General features: G+C 40.6%; 2 protein-coding genes across 2 annotated transcripts; one reads left to right on the plus strand and one right to left on the minus strand.

Moving 5' to 3' along the window:
* Positions 1-49: 49 nt before the first annotated feature.
* Positions 50-4,781, minus strand: SNAPC2 (small nuclear RNA activating complex polypeptide 2). Its single transcript, XM_060773278.2, has 5 exons — positions 4,247-4,781; positions 1,856-1,969; positions 1,701-1,769; positions 1,103-1,367; positions 50-606 (listed from the first exon to the last, which is right to left on the minus strand). Exons 1-5 carry the CDS (start codon positions 4,427-4,429, stop codon positions 236-238), a joined length of 1,002 nt encoding a protein of 333 aa, XP_060629261.2. The 5' UTR covers positions 4,430-4,781; the 3' UTR covers positions 50-235.
* LOC132773800 (zona pellucida-binding protein 2-like) lies at positions 4,765-21,392 on the plus strand. The gene is made up of 10 exons (XM_060773277.2): positions 4,765-5,005; positions 7,401-7,490; positions 9,695-9,808; positions 11,594-11,731; positions 12,238-12,450; positions 14,940-15,040; positions 15,652-15,838; positions 18,229-18,399; positions 20,037-20,115; positions 20,492-21,392. The coding sequence occupies exons 1-10, from the start codon at positions 4,942-4,944 to the stop codon at positions 21,147-21,149; spliced, it is 1,815 nt and encodes a 604-aa protein (XP_060629260.2). The 5' UTR covers positions 4,765-4,941; the 3' UTR covers positions 21,150-21,392.
* The last annotated feature ends 826 nt before the right edge of the window (positions 21,393-22,218 follow it).

Raw genomic sequence — 22,218 nt, forward strand, 5'->3', positions numbered from 1 at the left:
TTTCCAATTGACAAGAACTGGTAAAATAAATAGAAGTAAAACATTAGGACATGACTGAACTGTGTTTATTAACATTAAACAAGGGTGTAAAATGCAGGACATGCTAGTTGAAACCAATGCTCCCATAACAGCTAAACCAAGTAGGCTAAGCCTGGTCCTTGCAGTAATAAATATTTTTCAGAACACCTGTGAAAAGTCTGTTGAAGGCACATGGTAGCACAGAATGGAGTTCCCTTCACTCAACAGCATCTCCTTTATATGTCAAAAGATCCAATGGAAACATAAATGAATTCAAAGGACAGATCCCCAGAGTTTTCCAGTTGATGGCAGATGATGGTGCTTCATCATCCTTGGAAGAAGCAAGAGAACTAGCACCCTCTTGTTGAAAGCAGCTGCTGTCTGGGTGGATATGGAAAAGTATATCATGTTGGCCTCTGCCACTATTTACAGACTGGCTGGACTCTGTTTGTGTTCTGTTTTTCTTGCCTGTGTAACATGCATTTAACTCTCTATAGCATTTGAACATATGACTCTTCAATTTTTTAAAATCCAGACACTTCAACTCTTCTGGCAGTGATAGTAACAAGTCTAGGAGCACAGCTGATTCTATAGAAAACAAACAAAATATGGGAGAGATGTTAGGTAGATACTTTTCATCTGGCCAAAAAATGTAATACTTAGCCATAGCTTCTCAGGTTTTGTTTCCTTTCAAGCGCTCTGTAGGCAGTTGTCACAAAACAGTGGTGTATTTCTTCCATATCAAATACTAAACATTTTAAAAATAGGATTGAAGAGATTTGGTATAATTTTCAATATACAGTAAGCCATCCACGTTTGTTGGGTTCAGAAGCACAGGTTCTCCATGAAAATGGAATAAACATAGATAACAATTCTGGTTTTGTGTTTGTTTGCAAGAACACCTCTCTAGAAACAACTTCCTGCAAAACCTTGGCATATGTAGGGTCATGTTAGAAAGAATGTATTAATCAAATCTGTAAAAGTTATACCCACAAATGTGTCCTAAGCTGATTCTACTTGAAGTCCAATAATAACAAATAGCACCCATTTTCCTCCACTCATGACTAGAAAATCCTTAACTTACCACCTGGTGGAAGTTCTGGTGCTTTAGATCCACGTGAGATCACTGAGAGATACTTGTAAATCTTTTCGAAGTCTACCTGAAATTCACTATTTTCCACAGGGGTCAATTCTCCATTTGATGATACAACTGCTTCCTGAGCTTTTTCATTTGATTTATTCTTGTTATGAACGGTTGGTGATGAACATCTAGTGGTTTTAACTTCCACAGGCTTTGGGGGCACAGAATGGAGTAAGCAGAGTGGCTCAGTAGATGCAATCGTCAAAACCTAACAAGTAGAGAGTTGGATACCAGTGAGTATTCAATAAATAAATGGAATAGAGGTATATGTACTCATGGATAAGAGAACAGTAAACACACTGCTATACAAAGGGTACTACCAGTTCCAAGCAGTTAGTATATTCCTGATTTTTTTTCCTTAGGAAGCACAGCACATTTCCAACTGTTACATCTTTTCATGAAAGAGGCACAGTGGCTGGTATGGTAAGACTAAGTGGACGAAATATACAGTGACAGAGTTGGCACAGATGTATTGAATGCCCAAATTACATTATCATTTACTATCAATTTTAATAAGGTCACAGAAGATGCACAATTTTACCTGGGAAAAAGCGGCTGTTACAGCATCTTCAAGGCATCCTGTCATTTTTTCCGCCAACTCAGTCCACACCTAGAAAGAAATCAATGAAATGGATATGACTATCTTTTAGTCTATCACATGCCATAATTCCTTACCCAAAGTTACCCCTTTTGTACCTCAATAGGTGCTGGAATAGGGGTATCCTTCTGTTTACGCTGGCGGTGTCGATATTCTGCCTTGACTGCTTCTTTTGCCACACGCTCTTTCAGTAGATCCACAAATTCCATGATCTGCAATAGCAGCACTTTTTAAACACAGTATGTGCAGTATTTTCGGAAAGGTCTTAACTTACGGAAAACTATAATGCTTCCATAACACTTTGGAAGAGGCTTCTTTGGTTAACAGAAAACATGTTTTATTTAAAGGTGGGGACATCAGGCCAACTACTTCATTACATGTTTTTCAAGAATAAGACTCCACTCTTCTGGATGTTTGTTTATGCTAGCATTTCCAAATTCAGTCAAGCTGAAACAGCACCTGAGAGATTATAATCCAACTAAATCTCCAATCTTTGTCTACAATATTCAAGACTGAACTAGGCAAATTTCATGACTATTCAATCAAGCCAGTTTTGCTCTCTAACTCCCATCACCCTGCTTTGATTAACATCCAGACTGGAGAATTCAAAAGGTGGAGTCCACGACATGCGAGTGGGGAGAAGAGCAAACCATAGACACACCTATTACAATGCATTCTGAGCCCTGCCACATGCACAATGGAGGACCTTCTTACAGCAACACCAGAAGCACTCCAAGTGGCCAGCTACTGGTCAAAGGACATTTAGTAGAATGTCAAGTTTTTAAAACCTTTTTTTTTAAAAAAACAACAACATTATAACCCTCTGTTTGCTTCTGATAAATAAATATTTCCCAACACACTTTGTGGCTAAGGCCTTATCACACTGACCATTTAATGTAGTTTCAAACTGGCATTGAATAACGTCATTTCACTGTGCAGATGATTCCACAGGAAAGCCTGGAACCAGTTCAAGGCCTAAATGGGCTTGATGGGTATAATGTTTTTTTTTTTTTTTTTGCGGGACTTTATTGTCTGCCCACAACAATTTGATGCTTGTTTCCAACTGCATTAAATGGTCAGTGTAGATGGGGCCTTAGTCAAATCTGGCAAATGGGCTTTTTTACTGGTACAGCTTTAAGAATCCCTTAATTGAAATGCTGGGGCCCAGAAGTATTTGGAATTTTGAAATATTTACTGGTGCATAATGAGACATCTTGCATCCGGGATCTGAGTCCAAACATGAACACTTAATTTACATTTCATACACATGTAACCAGAAGGCAATTTTATACACATTTTAAATAAAGTTGTGCATGAAACCAGGTTTGTGTACGCTGAATTATTAGAGAGCAAAGGTGTTCTATCTCAGGCCCTGATGTGGACAATTTTGGATTTCAGAGTATTTCAATCTCAATAGTTACTCTCAGCTTATCCAAAAGCGAGCCCATCCTCCATCATTTCACCCTCACAGTAGCATTAATGCAGTTGGCCATCACTTTAACTCCCACAGCTCAATGCTATGGCCTCGTGGAAGCTCCCGGTGGCACAATGGTTTAAACTCTTGTGTCAGCAGGACTGAAGATGGACAGGTCGCAGGTTCGAATTCAGTGAGTGCAGAAGGGCTCCCTCTGTCAGCTTTGGCTCTGCATGTGGGCAGTGCCTGGAGCAATCTTTTGTTGAGAGGTGATTACATGTCCTTGTTTGTTTCCTCTCTGTTGTTGTGCTGTTATTGACTGTGCTCTAGGCACAGTCAGGCCATTATATGCTAATCAAGGCGGTCAGTTGAAACATTCATACCTAGCTCCAGCAGACAAGAGTCCTTTGTCCCACCCTGGTCATTCCACAGATATATAAACCATTTTTCCTAGTTCCAACAGACCTCACTACCTCTGAGGATGCTTGCCATAGATGCAGGCGAAACGTCAGGAGAGAATGCCTCTAGACCATGGCCATACAGCCCGAAAAAACCTACGACAACCCAGTGATTCCGGCCATGAAAGCCTTCAACAATATGTTGTAAATAAAATCTATATAAATAAAAATGTAATGTTCTTTTGTGGGCTTAACATAACTCAAAAACCACTGGATGAATTGACACCAAATTTGGACACAATACATCTATCAGACCATTGAATGACCATCACTAAATAAAAAAATGATTTTGTCATTTGGGAGTTGTAGTTGCTGGGATTGTAGTTGATGGAATTGAACCAAATGTGGCACACAGGACTCCCATGATCACCAGACTGGGCCACAGCAACGCATGGCAGGGGACGGCTAGTAAATAAATAAATAAACATCTGGGTGTCCCTGGGCAACATCCTTGCAGGCAGCCAATTCTCTCACACCAGAAGCGACTTGAAGTTTCTCTCTCACACACAAAAGGGAATTGTACGCACAAACTACAACTTCGAGGATCTCATAGTAATGTGTTGTCAAACTGTATTAATGCTGCAGAGTGGATGTACCCTAAGAAAGTCTCCACTCACCTCGGATTCACTCCTTGAAGACAAGTACTTCTTCAGCAGCTCCGGCCGCAAGGGACCCGGTGTTTGAGCTTGGGCTCTCAAAGCCCGAAGCAAGCGTCGCTTTTCTCGGTCGGTCCAAACCTGAGCGGCGGGGCCTAGGTCGTAGCGAGCAGGAGCAGAGCGCCGCCTCGACGGGGGCTTCATAGTAGCGACAAGCGAGGGATAAAACCGAGGAAGGAAGAAACAAGCCCTCTGGTCGATATCGCCTTCCTTCCTTCCTTCCTTCCTTCCTTCCTTCCTTCCTTCCTTCCTTCCTTCCTTCCTTCCTCCCTCCCTCCCTCCCTCCCTTCCTCAGAACTCAGAGTATCCTTAAATTAGCTTTGAAGTGAAACCACCTTCTTCTCGATCTTGAGTGAAGCAGCGAAGCGACAAAAGCAACAAAGTCCCTGTAAACCGCCGCATAACAGTGACGTACACAAAACTTGCGAACGGTGGCCGCCGAGGATCATTTTCAGTCACGGCGTGCGCTGCGCTTTCTAGGCGAACCCTGGGAAGGGAGGGAGTTCCAGGGTGGTGACGTCACGAAGGAGCTGCAGGAGGCGCCTAGCAACCAAAGGGTGGAACTTGGCCCAGGGTGCCTCTCGTTGCCATGGCGACAGAAACGGGACGCCCTCCGGCGCTCTGGAGCCGCCCAGCGGGGCCTTGAACCCGGCTTCATGTCTTGTCCCGTAGTCCGAGTCGTTGTGTGGACCCTGGTCCTGTGGTTATACAAGGGGGCCAGTATGTGAAGAGGGCTTTCTTTTGGGGAGGGGGGGGGAGCTCTGCACTGTAGAATTAACGCAGTTTGATACCACCTTATGCTGTGGGATCCTGGGAGTTGAAGTTTGGTGAGGCCCCATCACTCTTTGGTAGAGGAGGTGGAAGATCTTGTGAAACTACAACACTCATAGTAACATTGAGCTGTCAAAGTGGTGTCAAAGTGCATTAATGCTACAGTGTAGATCAGTCACGGGCAAACTTGGGCCCTCCAGGTGTTTTGGACTTCAACTCCCACAATTCCTAACAGCCTCAGGACCTTTCCTTTGCTCCCTCAGCCGCTTAGGGAGCGGCTGAGGGAGCAAAGGCAAGGGCCTGAGGCTGTTAGGAATTGTGGGAGTTGAAGTCCAAAACACCTGGAGGGCCCAAGTTTGCCCATTCCTAGTGTAGACACACCCTCTGTCATCATGGATAAAGGTCTTGTAAAAGCACAACCTCTATGTGAAGGATTGTATTGAAAAGTAGATATTCTGAGACTACAGGAGACTATGAATATAATTTAAGCCACTTTAGAGATTTATTTAGTGAAATCAACATACACAATCTAGATTCAATGATTCTAAAGTTGAATGACGGGCTTCGCATACATAGCTTCACCAAAACCAGATCAAAGGCTGACAATTTTGTATTTTACAGATGAGGACTTAAGACACAGGTTAGGACAAAGCCAGACATTGGCTTAATATTATTTTACTTAAGCTACAAATCATTGGAAAGCGCTTCTTTTTCTGTAAAGCACCCAGCAGGGTCTTGCTAGATATAACAAATGCAGCAGTTGTAGAAGATCCCATCCTATAGACATTTTATTTATTTATTTATTTACCCTATTTCTACTCTGCCTTTCTCTACCCCAAGGGGGACTAAAGGCGGCTATTTATTTGTCGTGTCAGGGCAACCAGTCAATTATATTACGTTTCTAACAGAACAAAGTAAACAAACAGACAAAATACAGAATTTGTGAGTATGGTAGTTGATTAAATGTCCTTTGACCAGTATCTGGCCACTTGGAGTGCCTCTGGTATTGCTGCAAGAAGGTCCTCCATTGTGCATGTGGCAGGGCTCAGGTTGCATTGCAGCAGTTGGTCAGTGGTTTGCTCCTCTCCGCACTCGCATGTCGAGGGTTCCACTTTGTAGCCCCATTTCTGAAGGTTGGCTCTGCATCTTGTGGTGCCAGAGCGCAGTCTGTTCAGCACCTTCCAAGTCGCCTAGTCCTCTGTGTGCCCAGGAGGGAGTCTCTCATTGGGTATCAGCCATTGGTTGAGGTTCTGGGTTTGAGCCTGCCACTTTTGGACTCTCACTTGCTGAGGTGTTCCAGCGAGTGTCTCTGTAGATCTAAGAAAACTATTTCTAGATTTAAGTCGTTGACGTGCTGGCTGATACCCAAACAGGGGATGAGCTGGAGATGTCTCTGCCTTGGTCCTTTCACTATTGGCTGCTACTTCCCGGCGGATGTCAGGTGGTGCAATACCGGCTAAGCAGTGTAATTTCTCCAGTGGTGTAGGGCGCAGACACCCCGTGATAATGCGGCATGTTTCATTAAGAGCCACATCCACTGTTTTAGTGTGGTGAGATGTATTTCACACTGGGCATGCATACTCAGCATCAGAGTAGCACAGCGCAAGGGCAGATGTCTTCACTGTATCTGGTTGTGATCCACAAGTTGTGCCAGTCAGCTTTCGTATGATGTTGTTTCTAGCACCCACTTTTTGCTTGATGTTCAGGCAGTGCTTCTTGTAGGTAAGAGCACGGTCCAGAGTGACTCCCAGGTATTTGGGTGTGCTGCAATGCTCCAGTGGGATTCCTTCCCAGGTGATCTTCAGAGCTAGGGATGCTTCTCTGTTCTTGAGATGAAAGGCACATGTCTGTGTTTTGGATGGGTTGGGGATCAGCTGGTTTTCCCTGTAATAGGCAGTAAGAGTACCTAGAGCTTCGGAAGCTTCTGTTCTACCATCTCAAAGCTCTCTGCTTGAGCAGTAATGGCACGATCATCAGCATAGATGAAACTCTCTGTCCCTTCTGGCAGTGGCTGGTCATTTGTGTAGATGTTGAACATGGATGGAGCAAGCACACTTACATTTGGCAATCATTCAGTGCCTTAACACATATAAACATTAAGCTTAAAGCCAATTGGGTTAACAGTAATATATATAAAACATGTAAAACTACATTCAATATTAAAACACGCCACACAAAGGTCGTAATCTAAGGCTATTCCATAGTCATTTCACATATTGCAATTATATTATATTATTGCACTGTTTCTCTGAAGGGAGCTCTGGGGTGGAGTCCAGGTCTCACAAATGTTGTTGCTTGGTAAACACTGAGTGAAATCTTACTGAGGTCCCCTATCCTTTTCCAGGCTATGGACTGGTTCCCCATGAATTATTCAACAATGAAACATTTTCAGAATCGGATGACAATGAAGACAGAAAAACTACTGGAGAAAGGGGTGAGAACATTAGAAAGATAACTTACCACTTGCAGGTCCCAGAGGCGAATGCCACTTTATGATGGGGTGATGCCCTGTTTCCAAGAAGGATATTGACCAGCTGGAACATATCCAAAGAACGGTGACCAAAACGGTCTGGAAGCCAAACCCTATGAGAAATGGCTGAGGGACCTGGCTGATAAGGGACATGATAGATTGAGACTGAGAATATTAGGGACATGATAGATTGAGACTGAGAATATTATTACCATGTTTAAGTTTCTGAAAAGGTGTCACATTGAGGGCAGGGCAAGCTTGTTTTCCGCTGGTCTAGAGAAGAGAACACAATGGAGTAATGGATTCAAATACCAGGAAAAGATATTCCACCTACATTTCCTGATAGTGAGAGCTGTTTGCAAGGCAATTGCTCCCCTGGAGCTGGTGGAGTCTCCTTTTCTGGAGGTTTTAAAGCAAGGCATTATCAGGTTTGCAGATAACACAAATTAGGAGGGATAGCCAATACTCCAGAAGACAGGAGCAGAATTCAAAACTTAACAGATTAGAGAAATGGGCCAAAATTAAGTTCAACAGGGACAAATGCAAGATACTCCACTTAGGCAGAAAAAAAATTAAATGCAAAGATACAGAATGAATCAAATCAAATCATTTATTTCGGTCATTGACCAGCACAAGAAATAGTCACATTTTCATACAAACTTGGTATGTTTGGTACATTAAAAATATAAATATAACTACTGAAGCACAATATGGGTGAGGGAGCAGAAGGGAAGGGGAAACAGGGTAAAAACATACAATGCCCAGATCCATCACCAAATTGTAGATTCATAGAAGAAGATTACTGGACAGAATGGGAGATGCCTGGCTCAATAGCAGTACATGTGAAAAAAGATTTTGGAGTACTCGTGGACAACCAAGTGAAACATGAGCCAACAATGTCATGTGGCAGCTTAAAAAGCCAATGAGATTTTGGCCTGCATAAATAAGAGTATAGTGTTTAGATCCAGGAAGACCTCTATTCTGCCTTGGTCAGACCACACCTGGAATATGGTGTCCAATTCTGGGCACCACAGCTGAAGGGAGATGTTGTCATGTTGGAACGTGTGCAGAGGAGGGTGACTAAAATGATCAAGGATCTGGAGAACAAGCCCCATGAGGAGTGGCTTAAAGAGCAGGGCATGTTTAGCCTGAAGAAGGGACTGCTGAGAGGAGACATGATGGCCATGTATAAATATGTGAGGGGAAGTCACAGGGAGGAGGGAGCAAGCTTGCTTTTTGCTGCCCTGGAGACTAGGATGCGAAACAATGGCTTCAAACTACAGGAAAGGAGATTCCAGCTGAACATGAGGAAGAACTTTATAACTGTGAGAGCCGTTCAGCAGTGGAACTCTCTACCCCGGAGTGCGGTGGAGGCTTCTTCTTTGTAAGCTTTTAAGCAGAGATTGAATGGCCATCTGTCAGGGGTGCTTTGAATGTGATTTCCCTGCTTCTTGGCAGGGAGTTGGACTGGATGACCCATGAGGTCTTTTCCAACTCTATGATTCTATGATTCTAAAGTTGGATGGCCATTTGTTGAGAATGCTTTGGTTGTGTATTCCTGCATGGCAGGGGGTTGGTTTGGAAAGCCTTTGTGGTCTCTTCCAACTTTATGATTTTACCCTAGACCAGTAATTCCCAAACTCTAAGACAGGTGTTTTGGACTTCTACTCTCAGAAGCCTTGGCTCTTTTGGCCAATGCTTAGGGATTCTTGGAAATGAAGTCCAAAACCCCTAGAAGACCAGAATTTGGGAAACAACTGCCCTAGACCAAGGTGGGCAACTATAGAAGGCTGCAGGCTGCATTAACCTGACTTCCTGGAGATGCTTGAGAGATGAATCTTTTTCTGTGGTTCCCAGCAAAAGAATAAAATAAAATAAAAATTGTCTCATCTTTGCCATGTTTTGAGTTCTCCATGCTATTTTAGGTCCAGGGAAGATTTTTCTTTTATAAACAATAGGAAGTTAGCATATATAATTTCCTCTTTGATTCCTTTTTTTAGAGGCATCTTCTTTGATTAAAATTGCCTGGGGATGGGGAAGATGGCAAAATGCCCATTGGAGGGAATCTGCGGCTCATTTTCTATTCTTAGGAGGCAGGGGGAATCCAAGAGACCATAAAACGAACCCAAGAGAGCCATACCTTTCCCATCCTGCTTTCTCATTTTCAGGACCCATCTTTGTCCACATTGGAACCAAGGAAATCACTATACCTTGCAAGCCTGCAAGGTCTGGTGTGGTGTTTGGTTTGAATCCAACCTACAATTGGACCAAGGAAAATGGAGGTAACCTAAGCATTGTTGCATGGGGATCTAGGTTTTTCCATTCGTGTCAAAACTGCTATTGGGTTGAGAGATTGTGTTCTTGATGTAGAGTGTGTGATTGCCTTTTAAAACAAAGATAGCCATGCTTTCTGCGAAGAGAAAACCCACTCCCACAGTCAGACAGTCTTTATATAGACAAAGTATCATAAAGTGTGCAAACTTCTGATAACTTTTCATCAGCATAGGTGATACCAAGAACTTCTGAAAACGTAAGAATCTTGTGCACTGTTGTTCATCTTGCTAATAGTAATTTGAGAGGAGGGGGGAAAACCATTTGTGTGTCAGGCTTGTCAATGACTCTTTAAGAATGATAATCTACAGTGACATAGATAGCTTTTTCTTTAAAAAATATTACAGGAAGTTCTAAATGTTAAGGTTTGAGGATTTTTTTTATCCAAAGATTTAGTGGCATGATTTTATATGCTTTGTGTATAATTATGCCTAAGGTATGAGGTCATATTGTCTTTAGGTTCATTATTGGTTTCTCTCTCTCTCTCTCTCTCTCTCTCTCTCTCTCTCTCTCTATATATATATATATACACACACACATACATACATACACACATACACATCACTCCACACTCTGGAGAGACATATTCAACCCATCAAGTTCTCTTTTTTGTCCTATAACAACATCTTTAAGAAGTTTTGAAAAGTGACAGGGAGGAAAGCCAATCTCTTTAGTTAGTGTTGTCCCCACCTCCTCAGCTATTACTATTAGTCAGCCTTGTTCCTTTTCTTTCAACAATTTGAATACTGGTTAGGATGTAATCTAAAGAGGCAGTAATGTGTTAGCATATCTGTCAGACATCCTGGAGAAGAAACCAAGTTAATTAGAAACTGGTTGTCTAAGTTCAAATCTGTTAAATTCAAAAGGTTATGTATTGGGACATTCTTCACAATATACATATTTAAATGCACATGCTGAGAAATAATGGACTGGTTACTTTGAATGCCAGCTTTGGGATGTAATTAAAACCCACCTACCAATTCTTCCCAACTGAAATTGCATCATTGATCTTTTCAGAATCCCTTGAAAATCATTTAGTGCAAAGTCATTGGACATTTTCCACCATCACTTATTGTACTACACTATTGATCAAACCTTTGACCAATAGCGCAGTGCAATAAGTGGTGATAGAAAATGTGCAATGACAATTAGAACAGCTTTTTGACTATGATCCCAGATTTCATGGTTTTAATAATGTATTTTAATCTTTATATGATTTTTAAATTCATATTTTAATGTATACATTTATTCTATGTCTGTTGTGTATATGGCATTAAATTGTCGCCGTTTGTAAGGCCACTCTGAGTCCCCTTCAGGGTTGAGAAGGGTGGGATATAAATAATGCAAATAAATAAATAAATAAATAAAATGCTTTGAGAGAAAGCAGAAAGAAACACAAAACATAGTGGTAAAATCATAATAACATATTTTCAACCATGCAAGCTGCTTGGTGTATAACTTCTGCAATAAGAGAATATACAGAGAATGTTAGGAGCCAGGAGGTGGTTTTATGTGGACATTCACTCATAGCAACAGAGTAACAAGAGAAAGCATACATACTTTCATAAATAGGGCAGGGGAGAAATCAATGCATCCAGAGCTACAGAGTTTCCCTTTCCAAATGGAATAGGAAAAACTGCTAAAGGGCTTTTCTTGAAGCCTTTCTACAGGAAACTGTTGTCTGATTGATTGGATTTTTTTTATTCAGCTTGTATGATTCTGCTGTCTGTTTCTAGGAGTCCATTATCTTTCTGATGATGCTACCCTGACTATACATGCATTTACTCCTGAGGACAGTGGACGCTACACCTGTACGATATCCTTCATGAAGGATGGTGAACTCCAAACCAAGGTTTTCTTTCACACAGTGGCAGGTGTGTCCCTTCCTGCTATGCCAGTATAAATGCTTTTGGTGGGTGTTTCAGAAGAAGAGCATTTATTATTTTGTGAAACATTCCACACTTTGGTATACAGCAACAGTTGGAAGGCTTGTGGGTATGGCTCAGATTCCTTACATCCAAGAAGGGTTTGGGTTTTTTTCCTTCTCCCTCCTGCCACCTTGGAAGTAAGAGAGAGAAAACTCCAGATCCAGTCTCCTCCTTGGAAGTAAGCCAGTTTCCAAAAAGAAATTCAGAGGGGTTTCCCCCCCTCTTTCTTCCAAGGAGGCAGGAGGAAGACTAGGTGGAGACTAGGTGTGGGGCTCTCCCTTTTCCCTACTGCTTCTTTAGAAATAAGAGAGGAAAAGCCCCAGACACAGCTGGTTCCATACATTTTGCTCTCTTTGCATAATGGTCACACCCCCTTTTTTCAAAAGAAAAAAAGGGATAAAAAGTGTGACTATTACATAGTGAATTATAGTAACTTTTTCTCTTTTCCCCAGGCTATCACATACGTGGAGAGCTTCAGGTCCTCTTGGTTTATGAGACCAACTCCTGTGATGACGAATTGACTGGTAAATTTATGAAGACTCTACATGAACGTCTGGATAAAGTGGTGGCCGACTTCAAAGCTAATATCCTTATCGGGGACATCACTTGCTTCCCAACTTTGGATAGACCCACAGATAAATTCAACCTCCAGGTAGAGACAAAAGGTCAGAACCAAGAAATATATGGGTTTGGAAAGAATGGCACAGGGACTTAGGGGAATTTAGTTCATTAAACATGTGGGGGAGAAGTAAAGTTGAGAACAATAAAAGTTTCTACAGAACGATGGGATTTACCAGCTTGGCTGCCTTGTAAAAACATCAGAGATAATTGTTGGCTAGAAATGTATATTTGTTGAATGCTCCAGAATTATACATTTTGAGTTCAAGGATATTTATTTGGAGTTATGGAAAAGCTATTTCTTCAGTAAGATGGCCAGTGATGAAAACATGTTATGAAAAGAACAGGAGATGTACTGAACTGAATTAGCATGTCATTTGTTGCATCACCAAAGGAATCCATAAAGGAAGTAACAAAAGTAATTTAAAAAATTGAAAATATTTCAGGATTAGCTATAAACATTGAAAAATCAGATGTTCTACACAAAAATCTAACCTGGGGCAAAACTGGGAAAAAAGAAGTTAAAATACTTGGGAGTATATATCCCCAAAAATCTAAATAATATAATACAAATAAATTACCATAAGTTATGGAAAAATAGCATGCAAATACACAATTGGAAAAAATGGAACTGGGATATGACAACCAGCCTTATGATATGCAAGATGATGATTTTATCTAAGTTTCTGCTCTTTCCCCCCAACTGTTTGGTATTCCAAACAAAATGATAAAGAAATGGGACAATTCATTTAAATCTTGGATAGTAGGGACTAACAAGAATAGAATTTCCAACTTGATATTCTACTCCTCATAAGGGAATGGAGGTTGCGGAGCACCATGCCTTCAGAGTTATTTTGAGCCCTTCCAATTAGTGAGATTATTGGAATTGGATCTTGACGAGTTAAAAAAGTGGGAAAGAATGGAGAAATCAATCAGTGGGTGGGAACATTGCTTGTGTTTAAAGAAAAAGTTAGATAAAAAAAATAAAAAAAATAAAAGGAGGTCCATTAATTTCAACAATGGAATGCTGGAAAAATGGCAAAGTAAATTCCTGATAAATAAAAAGCTCCCAACAGGAATAATAGACAACAAAAATGAAGAGACGTATGGGAAATGGATAACAAATATGAAACAAAAATGGTGATCTATTAAAACGTGATGAAACAATAATAGAATGAGATGAGTTAAAGAATAATTGCAGACAAAGTAACTGGTTACTATGGCATGGAATGACCCAGAGGATCATGGAATGGAAGAGAAAGGAAAGCCCAGAAAGCAGACTTAGACCAAATTTTAAAATGGAAAATAGAGAAGGATAAAAATCATGGGATTTGTCTATAATAAAATAATAAAAGAACTACATAATTTGAAACTTACTTTGATTGAGGTATGGAAAGATGAATTAAATAGCAATGAGAAGGAGATCAAAAATTGGATGCAATCAATAAAAAATTAGACACCTAAGGATTAAGGAAATGCAATGTGAAATAATGACAAAATGATATCGAACCCTACATTAGTTGGCCCAAATCACATAAAACACATCAAAATTGTGTTGGCATAAATGTGGTGGAATTGGAAGCTTTATCCATATGTGGTGGGACTGCGAAAAGCTACAACATTTTTAATAAAAAGCTAAGAGCGAGATGGAGGAAATATTAAGGATAAAAACAGAGTTGAACAAAACACAATTCTTTACAAAAAAAAAAAAAGATGGTAAAAGTGGGAATAAAGAATGGTTGAAATCGTAAAATACGTGATAGCAGCTACCCAAGCCTTAGGTTGGAAAGAGCCCAGGAAATGGGAACTTAAAAAATGGTTTGAATACTTCTCAGATTATATGTTCCAAGATTACATCAAGGAAAGGAGAATTAAGTATACAAATTGGCATTCTAAGAAGAACGGGAAGTCAAAATGGAAAGGGCTTATAGCTAGAGTAAAGGGGAAAGGAAAATACAAGGAATTCATCAGACACTCTTCATGATCCAACAAATAAAATCATATATAGAGGAGAGGGACAAGTGTTCCCGAGGGCAGGAGGGAGGAAGAGGGAAGGGGAAAAATTGTATATAAGTACTGCATAAGTATAGAATTGTAAAGGACAGGAATCATCAGAATGTTATGAAAATATATGGATTTTTGTTGTTGTAAAGGTGACTGTGGACCCTTCCACACAGCCTTATAACTCAGAATAACAAGGCAGAAAATCCCACATTATCTGCTTTGAACTGGGTTATCTGAGTCCACACTGCCATATATTCCAGTTCAGAGCAGAAAATGTGGGATTTTATTCAGCTGTGTGAAAGGGGTCTTTGACATTGTTATATTTTACTTATATAAGCAAATAAAAATAATGATAACGTTATTTGTTACATCTATCCATATAGTGCATAACAAACATGGAACACACATATTTTGCTATATCAATATTCTGGAATGTTGCTTAGAATTTGTATTCTGATTGGTCTGATGAAAAAAAAATGATCCTCTGGTTGGGATAGCTTGAGAACAATAATGTATTTGTCTTTGTTTTTAGTGTCTCCCTTCAAGGAGGGCTGGGACGAGTCCTGTGACCCAAAGGAGGAGGACCTGGCAATAGATTGTTACCATGCCGCTATCCATACCAATCTGCAGAAGGTGTGTCACCAGAAATCATCTCTGTTCTACTAGAAAATGGCTTGATAGTTTTGTATGTACTCACTTAAACCTGTGGAGAAGTTGCCATTAACAGTGCAAAAATATTTTATCTGATGGATAAATCACACTAGAACCACAATAAACATGTTGTATTTTTTCCCATGGAAGGCTGTTTTTCAGCGCAAAAAGAGCATAAACTGCTCTCTTCTATTCTTCTCACTTGCTTTGGTATCAACCCACTGTCTCCCATTGTGTGTACATCCCGAATCCACAAATTGGCACTGGACAGCATCTAACATAATACAGTGGGACTATTTACCATGGGGCAAGATTCAAGAATTCTATGCTTATTTATCGAGTTAAGTTGAACAATGCTTCTGTACCAAGCATGCATTATGGAATTGCTTCTATTTGTGCATTCCCTTTCATGTAACATTGACAAGACAGTGTTGTTAAATCCTCCTCCTCCTGTGTATTCATTGTGCTTCTTGTATTCCTTCTTTGGTTAAGCAGACACATATAGCAGTGTGATCATGTAATGCATATACTATCCTGTCTGATTCTTCAGTTTTTTTTTAATCTCCCTTCCCTTTCTTCTCTAACTACCATAGGCCAAGGATGCCCTCACTGAGTTCCTGAATCACAACAAATACTTCCCTGTGGGAGACTCACTTGCTAATGATACTTCCTTTAACTACACCTTTAACAACACCTTCTTCAACTTCCTGGAGGGTGGAAAATGCCAGAGCGGTTATGGACAGACACAGGAGCTAGAGGCACACTGTCCCGACTGCTGTAGTGAGTGGAGCAGGTGATCTATGAGATGCTGCCTCATCCCACCTCAGACACTGCCTTTGGTAACACAGACTGCAGTTTCTGTTTACATCCTTGGGAAACAACTCATCATGTGGTTATTTTGTTTGTTTGTTTTAAAAAATGCTTAAAGTGCATAATAATAAAATAAAATAACAAATATATAAATAAAATTATAAATATAGATATGTATATATATATATATATATATATATATATATATATATATATATATAAAATAAAATAAATATAATAGTAATGCTTAAAGTGCAAAAAACAAAGAGTGAACACCATAAAAATACAATGGAGAGCAAAAGAGAAAATTGGCAAAAATTGGCAAGCAATTAGAACCAATGTCATGAAAGCCAGAATTGAAGTCAACGACAGATTCCAAATGTAGACTCTGCAAGGAAGCAGATGAAACGATGGATCACATACTCAGTTGCTGCAAGAAGATTGTGCAGACTATAAGCAAAGGCATGATACTGTTTCTCAGATGATCCACTGGAATTTGTGCCACAAATACCATCTGCCTGCGGCAAAAAAACTGGTGGGATCACAAGCCTGAAAAAGTTACACAAAATGAACACAAAAGTTACACAAAATGAAACTACCTTGGGACTTCCAAATTCAGTCTGACAGAGTTTTGGAGCACAATTCTTCTGACCTCACAATCATGGGGGGGGGGGGGGGGGGGGGGAGTATGGATCATCAATGTTGCAATCCCAGGCGACAGCAGAATTGATGAGAAGCAACTGGAAAAGCTTACACAATATGAGGATTTAAAGATAGAACTTCAAAGTCTCTGGCACAAGCCAGTCAAGGTTGTCCCATTGGTGATCAGCACACTGGGTGCAGTGCCTAAAGACCTTGTCCTACACTTAAAACAATTGGTGCTGACAAAATTACCATCTGTCAGCTGCAAAAGGCCACCCTACTGGGATCTGCACACATTATTTGCCGATACATTACATAGTCGTAGACACTTGGGAATTGTCCGATGTGCGATCAAATACAAAAGCCAGCATATTGATTTTGTTTGTTGTGTACTAATCTTGTTGTGTATCAAATAATAATGATAATAGAAATATATTTTATTTGTTGCTCACCTTTCCTAATGTCTCGAGGCAGAGTACAACAGTCAAAACATATGAACATAAAATACATAGATAAAATCACACCATTATTAAAAGCATACACCAAACACAGGGAATGAAAATAAATAAATAAATAAATATATTATATTATATAGTGGCAATAGAACACAAATTCAAAAGTCATGATTCAAAGTTGACTGGGTAGGCCTGCTGGAACAGATAGGTATTTAATTCTGTTTGAAATTCTGATAGCTTGTTTAGCTGTCAGGAGTTTTTCTGGCAGGTCATTCAACAGTCTAGAAATGACTGATGAGAAGCTGTCTGGGTGACCCTTGTGTTACCTTATTTTAATCATTTATTTGTTGCCTCCATCTGCCAGGGCTCCAAGGCAATGTATAGCCAAGGAGCATTATTTAAAACATTAAATATAAACAAATACATACATTATTTAAATGCAAACTAAAATAATTTCTTAGAAAACAGCCAAAAGAACCACACACAGTGAAGAGAGCCAGAACAGTCACTCTGGTTTTGAGGAACAAAGGCCATGTGAAATAACATAGCCTTAGCTGCTCAGTAGAAGCTAAGTAGGTACGACAGAGAAAGCCCTGCTATCTGTATTTACCAATCTATTGTGACTGGACAAGCAGCAAAGTCGTTGCTCAAAATCTTAAATTTCAGGCAGGTTCATATGGGAGGAGGCAATGCTTTAGATACACTGACACCAAACTGTTTAGTTCTCTGTCGGTTAAAACCAATCCCTTTGCTTGAACCTGGAAGCAAATCAAAAGCCAGTGCTATTGATGCAAAGTTGATGATACAACATCTTGAAAGTACATATCCAACAACAGGTGTCCCCTTTACATTTTCTTTTGTGAGTTTGTTAATGCCGTCCATGTTACAGTCCTGCTTCGGATTTATTTATTTATTTATTTACAGTATTTATATTCTACCCTTCTCAACCCCAAAGGGGAATCAGAGCGGCCTTACAAAAGATTTCATGTAGTTGGAACCAGCCCAGTCACTGAGCAGTATTGCAGAATGTGTGACTTCACTAAATCAAATAGTTATGACTCAGCACAGTATATGGTGGGTTATAATCCAACCCACCAAGTGCTGGAAAGGGTATTTTGTGCAGGGCCCATTCTGTAGTTGGCCAGCTTGATTTCCCCTCCCCTCAGCTTGATGGAGGAATTAAACAGTGCTTTAAAAAAACCTATACATTGATCTCAGTTTATCAACCTCTCTTTGCTTGTATCTACCCATTGTGTGTGACAGTGTTGTGCCCTCCTGGGACATACAGCGAGGCCACAGTTGACAACTGTGTTCTTTGTTCGATCGGGAGCTTCAGTGTTCACTATGGATCAACTGCTTGTATTCCATGCAAGCACAACCTGCTTACTTCAGAGCCTGGTGCCAGCAGAGCCGAAGACTGCTTGAGTTTAAGAGGTATGTACTAGGCTGGATTTTATTTCCTTAGACACCGTTTGAGAACTTTTGATATGAATTCTTGGACTGACAGATTTTGGAGGCCAGACTGGACAAAATATATCAGAACAAATACCAGTAATAATATAATCTGGGAAGGAGACTGATAACATTTGGCTCATAGTTAGCTGGAAGGACAGATTTAATGCTTTTTTTTCTTTTGGAGGCTTTTCACCTAGCACAAAGGCAAACTTTATAGAATGGATATTTCTTTAGGCAGCAATAAGGTGTCCCGTCCTTAATAATAATAATAATAATAATAATAATAATAATAATAATAATAATAATGTTATTCTTATATCCTGCCACCATCACCCTGAATGGACTAGGGGTGACTTACATGGGGACCAAGCCCAGTCAAACAGAGTTAAAATATAGCACAATAAAATACAGTGCATTACAACAAGTTAAAAACAAAAGCCACACAGAACTTCATAAAAAACATAAACCATCAACAGCCAGCACCAGAATCTGGGCACAGTGGATGTGTTCAGAACTGTAAGGGTGGGGCAAGGGCTTGTGCAGTACAATGGCTGGACTGATAGTAAAGTGCAAGAGCCAGCTATTTTTTATTGCTAGAAAGGCCAAGTCAATTTGTGCAATACAGCCTTAAGAGTGGGGCTGGTAGTAAAGTGCAAAAGCCAGATATCGAGTTTGGGCTAGGAGGACCAAGTCAATTTGTGAATGGATTAATCAAAGGCACATTGGAACATCCAAGTTTTCAGGTCTTTACAGAAGGTGGACAGGGTGGGCGCTAATCTAATCTCCCTGGGGAGAGAGAGCCAGAGCCGGGAGGCCACCACTGAGAAGGCCCTCCCTCGTCTCGACCAACCGTGCTTGTGACAGGTGGGAGCGAGAGAGGGGCCTCCCCAGTAGATCTTAAAGTTCATTCAGGTTCACAGGGAGGTTGTCTGGTATACTTTTTCTGCAAACATAATCATGAGCATCCCTTAAGCTGGTACCAGGTGCCTTTTAAAACTTGTAGTTGCTTATTAAATGCAAGATGCATTAAAAGTTTTATTTGAATTGAACCTCAGCAAGTCATCCTTTTTCCATTAGTGACACAAACCAACGAAAGGGGTGAGAGCTAGTATTCTAGTAGTCTCTGAGAAAGAATATGGGGCATAATTGATGAATTCTATGTAGCTAAGTAGCAGTACCCCCCTCCCCCAAATCCAGTCTTATAGATTTCACTTGTGATCACTTGTGAGAATATGTGGAATGGGATTTTTCTACTAACAATATTTGTGTCACCATGGGTCATGGGGCGTTGTTCTGAGTTTTAAACTGTTGTTTTTCTATGCTATTGTTATTACTTTATTGTATTGTACTGTGTGTTTATTTTATGCTTTGTTTTGGCACATTGTGCCATATGTAAGCTGCCCTGAGACCTTTTGGGGAGATGGAGGCGGGGTACAAAAATAAAGTATTTATTTATTTATTTATTTATTTATTTATTATTGCCGGGATAACTGCCTTTGACTAGTACATATTCTTGAATAGAGTACGTACTTTGTTCCATTGGTTTGCTTCTGGAAGTTGTGATTGATAATATGCCTAGATAAAGCTCTTGAGTGACTCATGTTTCTTTCACACAGTCACTCCATCACATCGGATTTCCATGCTGGTGGTAGCCTTTTCCTTACCACCACTTTTGTGCTTCTGCTTCATTGTGCTGTAAGTTCTGGGATATTTACCCTGCTTATCTAACCTCAGTCCACTAAAATATTGTAGGCCAAAGGGATTTATGTGTGGGTTGTTGGGTAACGTTAATCCACTGAGGAGTTATTTGAGTACCTTAAGAGGTAGAATGATATGAACAAATTGAGCCAGTAGAATGGATCTGAACTGCAGACATGTTGAATCTCTGGCTTGCTGATGAAAGTAGGCTACCAGGTTGGTCCATTAACTCCCAATGCTACTTGAAGAAGGTCCATGTGGTATCCTTAAACTTTGTCCCCGCCCACATTTTGCATAGAATAATCTAGGGAAATATGTCAGCTATGATCTGTATGCAATGTGGTTCTAAGAGATTATCTATCATCTTCTGCAGTTTTTGCTATTGCTTCCGTCGTTACTGGCAGAAAAAAAGTATTTCCGCTGCAACCAAAGAGATGGAACAGGAAGAAGACCTCCCAGCCTCGGGGGAAGAGGAGGCCCTTTTAGACACCCAAGAACAAGAACGTAGCAGTCCCATGCTACCTGCTGAACTAGAGTATGTTGATAAGGCAGCAGCCATGTTTTCACCTTATGGCGACAAACCAGCTGTGCCTCAGTCCCCTGAAGCAGCCCCATATTCACCTCCTGGCGGCAAAGCAGACATAGTATCCCCTTCTGGAAATGAAGCAGGCACGGTATCACCTGGCATCCAGGCAGCTGTAGCATCACCTCCTGTATATGAAGCAGCTGTAGTATCACCACCTACAAATGAAGCAGCCCTATATGCACCTGCTCGTGATGAGGCTGCTGTGGTTTCACCTTCTGCTAGAAGCAGTGCCCTTATAACACCTAAAGTAGAAGAATCTCCTATGATTGTGTCTCCTAGTCCAGAGCCTCTTGCTATGAAAGAAGAAGTTGTAACTCCACCTCCTAGTGGGGACGAAGAGCCTCAACAGGTTAAAATCTCAACCCCTCTTGAAAGAGAAGAATCTGTTCATATGGGAAACATTGAGTTCCCACCATCTTCACCTGTCTCTATAGAGAGTGCATGAACCCCAGTAAATTGTTGTCTACCAAGCAGGCCTGCTCCAGTGTTCTTATAGTCTGCTCGTATTCTAATTAGCTGAGGCCATCTCCATTTCTGAGTTCAAATGCTAAGCCCTGGATGATCCTCTTCTGCTACACATTCTTTATTGTAAATAGAGTTTAAACATCATTTACCAGGATAGGATACATTAGTCCCCCATAGCATCATTTTGTTACACGATACAAATAAAACTACATAAAAGTGTAAACATTCTGCAAAATTTATAATTGTCTGAACAATTATACATTTCTCCAGATTTTATCCTCTTACCATGTATGCCCCCCCCCCCCCAAAAGAAAACCCAAAAAAACTAGGAATGTAAATGTGGCATGTAGGATTACGGTATATCTGTTTGCTTTGAGAATAGGGCAGATTTTAGGAGTTGTGGGTTGCTGTGAGTTTTCCAGGCTGTATGGCCATGTTCCAGATGCATTCTCTCCTGACATTTCACCCACATCTATGGCAGGCATCATCAGAGGTTGTGAGGTCTGTTGGAAACTAGGCAAGTGAGGTTTATATATCTGTGGAATGTCCAGGGTGGGAGAAAGAACTCTTGTCTGCTTGGGGCAAGTGTGAATGTTGCAAATGGCTACCTTGATTAGCATTTAATGGCCTTGCAGTTTCAAAACCTGGCTGGTTGCTGCCTGGGGAATCTTTTGATTGGAGATGTTACCTGACCCCAATTGTTTGATTGATCTTGCAGCACTTCTGATGTCTGTGGTGGAGTATCCATTGGCCTGTAGAGCCCAGTTTAGGTGGCTCAGTTCACCTTAGAGGAGGTAGAGTTCGCAGATTCAAAAAGCAGGGGAATTCCAGACAAGAATCAATCAGGCCAGCTAACACCTTCCAACAAAGGATTTCCCCATGTAACAACCAGCCAGGGACTGAAAGACTTTAAAACTTCTTATATAGGGAAATATGGCCATTTAGATAGTCACTCTACACCTAAACTGTGTGAGGTTTGAAGGTCATACCCATACAGCTTGGGTCTGGAAATGGATTGGCAGCTAGTAGAACTTCTTCAGCAGACATAT

Source organism: Anolis sagrei, chromosome 4 (genome assembly GCF_037176765.1).
Source record: "Anolis sagrei isolate rAnoSag1 chromosome 4, rAnoSag1.mat, whole genome shotgun sequence".
Taxonomy (NCBI): domain Eukaryota; kingdom Metazoa; phylum Chordata; class Lepidosauria; order Squamata; family Dactyloidae; genus Anolis; species Anolis sagrei.

Coding starts and splice junctions, on each gene's coding strand:
- SNAPC2 (XM_060773278.2), bottom strand. CDS start 4,429: ATGAAGCCCCCGTCGAGGCGGCGCTCTGCTCCTGCTCGCTACGACCTA. Junction 1,368..1,700: donor TAACAGCCGCTTTTTCCCAG/GTAAAATTGTGC, acceptor TCTACTTGTTAG/GTTTTGACGATTGCATCTAC. Junction 607..1,102: donor ACCAGAACTTCCACCAGGTG/GTAAGTTAAGGA, acceptor TGTTTTCTATAG/AATCAGCTGTGCTCCTAGAC.
- LOC132773800 (XM_060773277.2), top strand. CDS start 4,942: ATGTCTTGTCCCGTAGTCCGAGTCGTTGTGTGGACCCTGGTCCTGTGG. Junction 18,400..20,036: donor AGACTGCTTGAGTTTAAGAG/GTATGTACTAGG, acceptor TCTTTCACACAG/TCACTCCATCACATCGGATT. Junction 20,116..20,491: donor TGCTTCTGCTTCATTGTGCT/GTAAGTTCTGGG, acceptor CATCTTCTGCAG/TTTTTGCTATTGCTTCCGTC.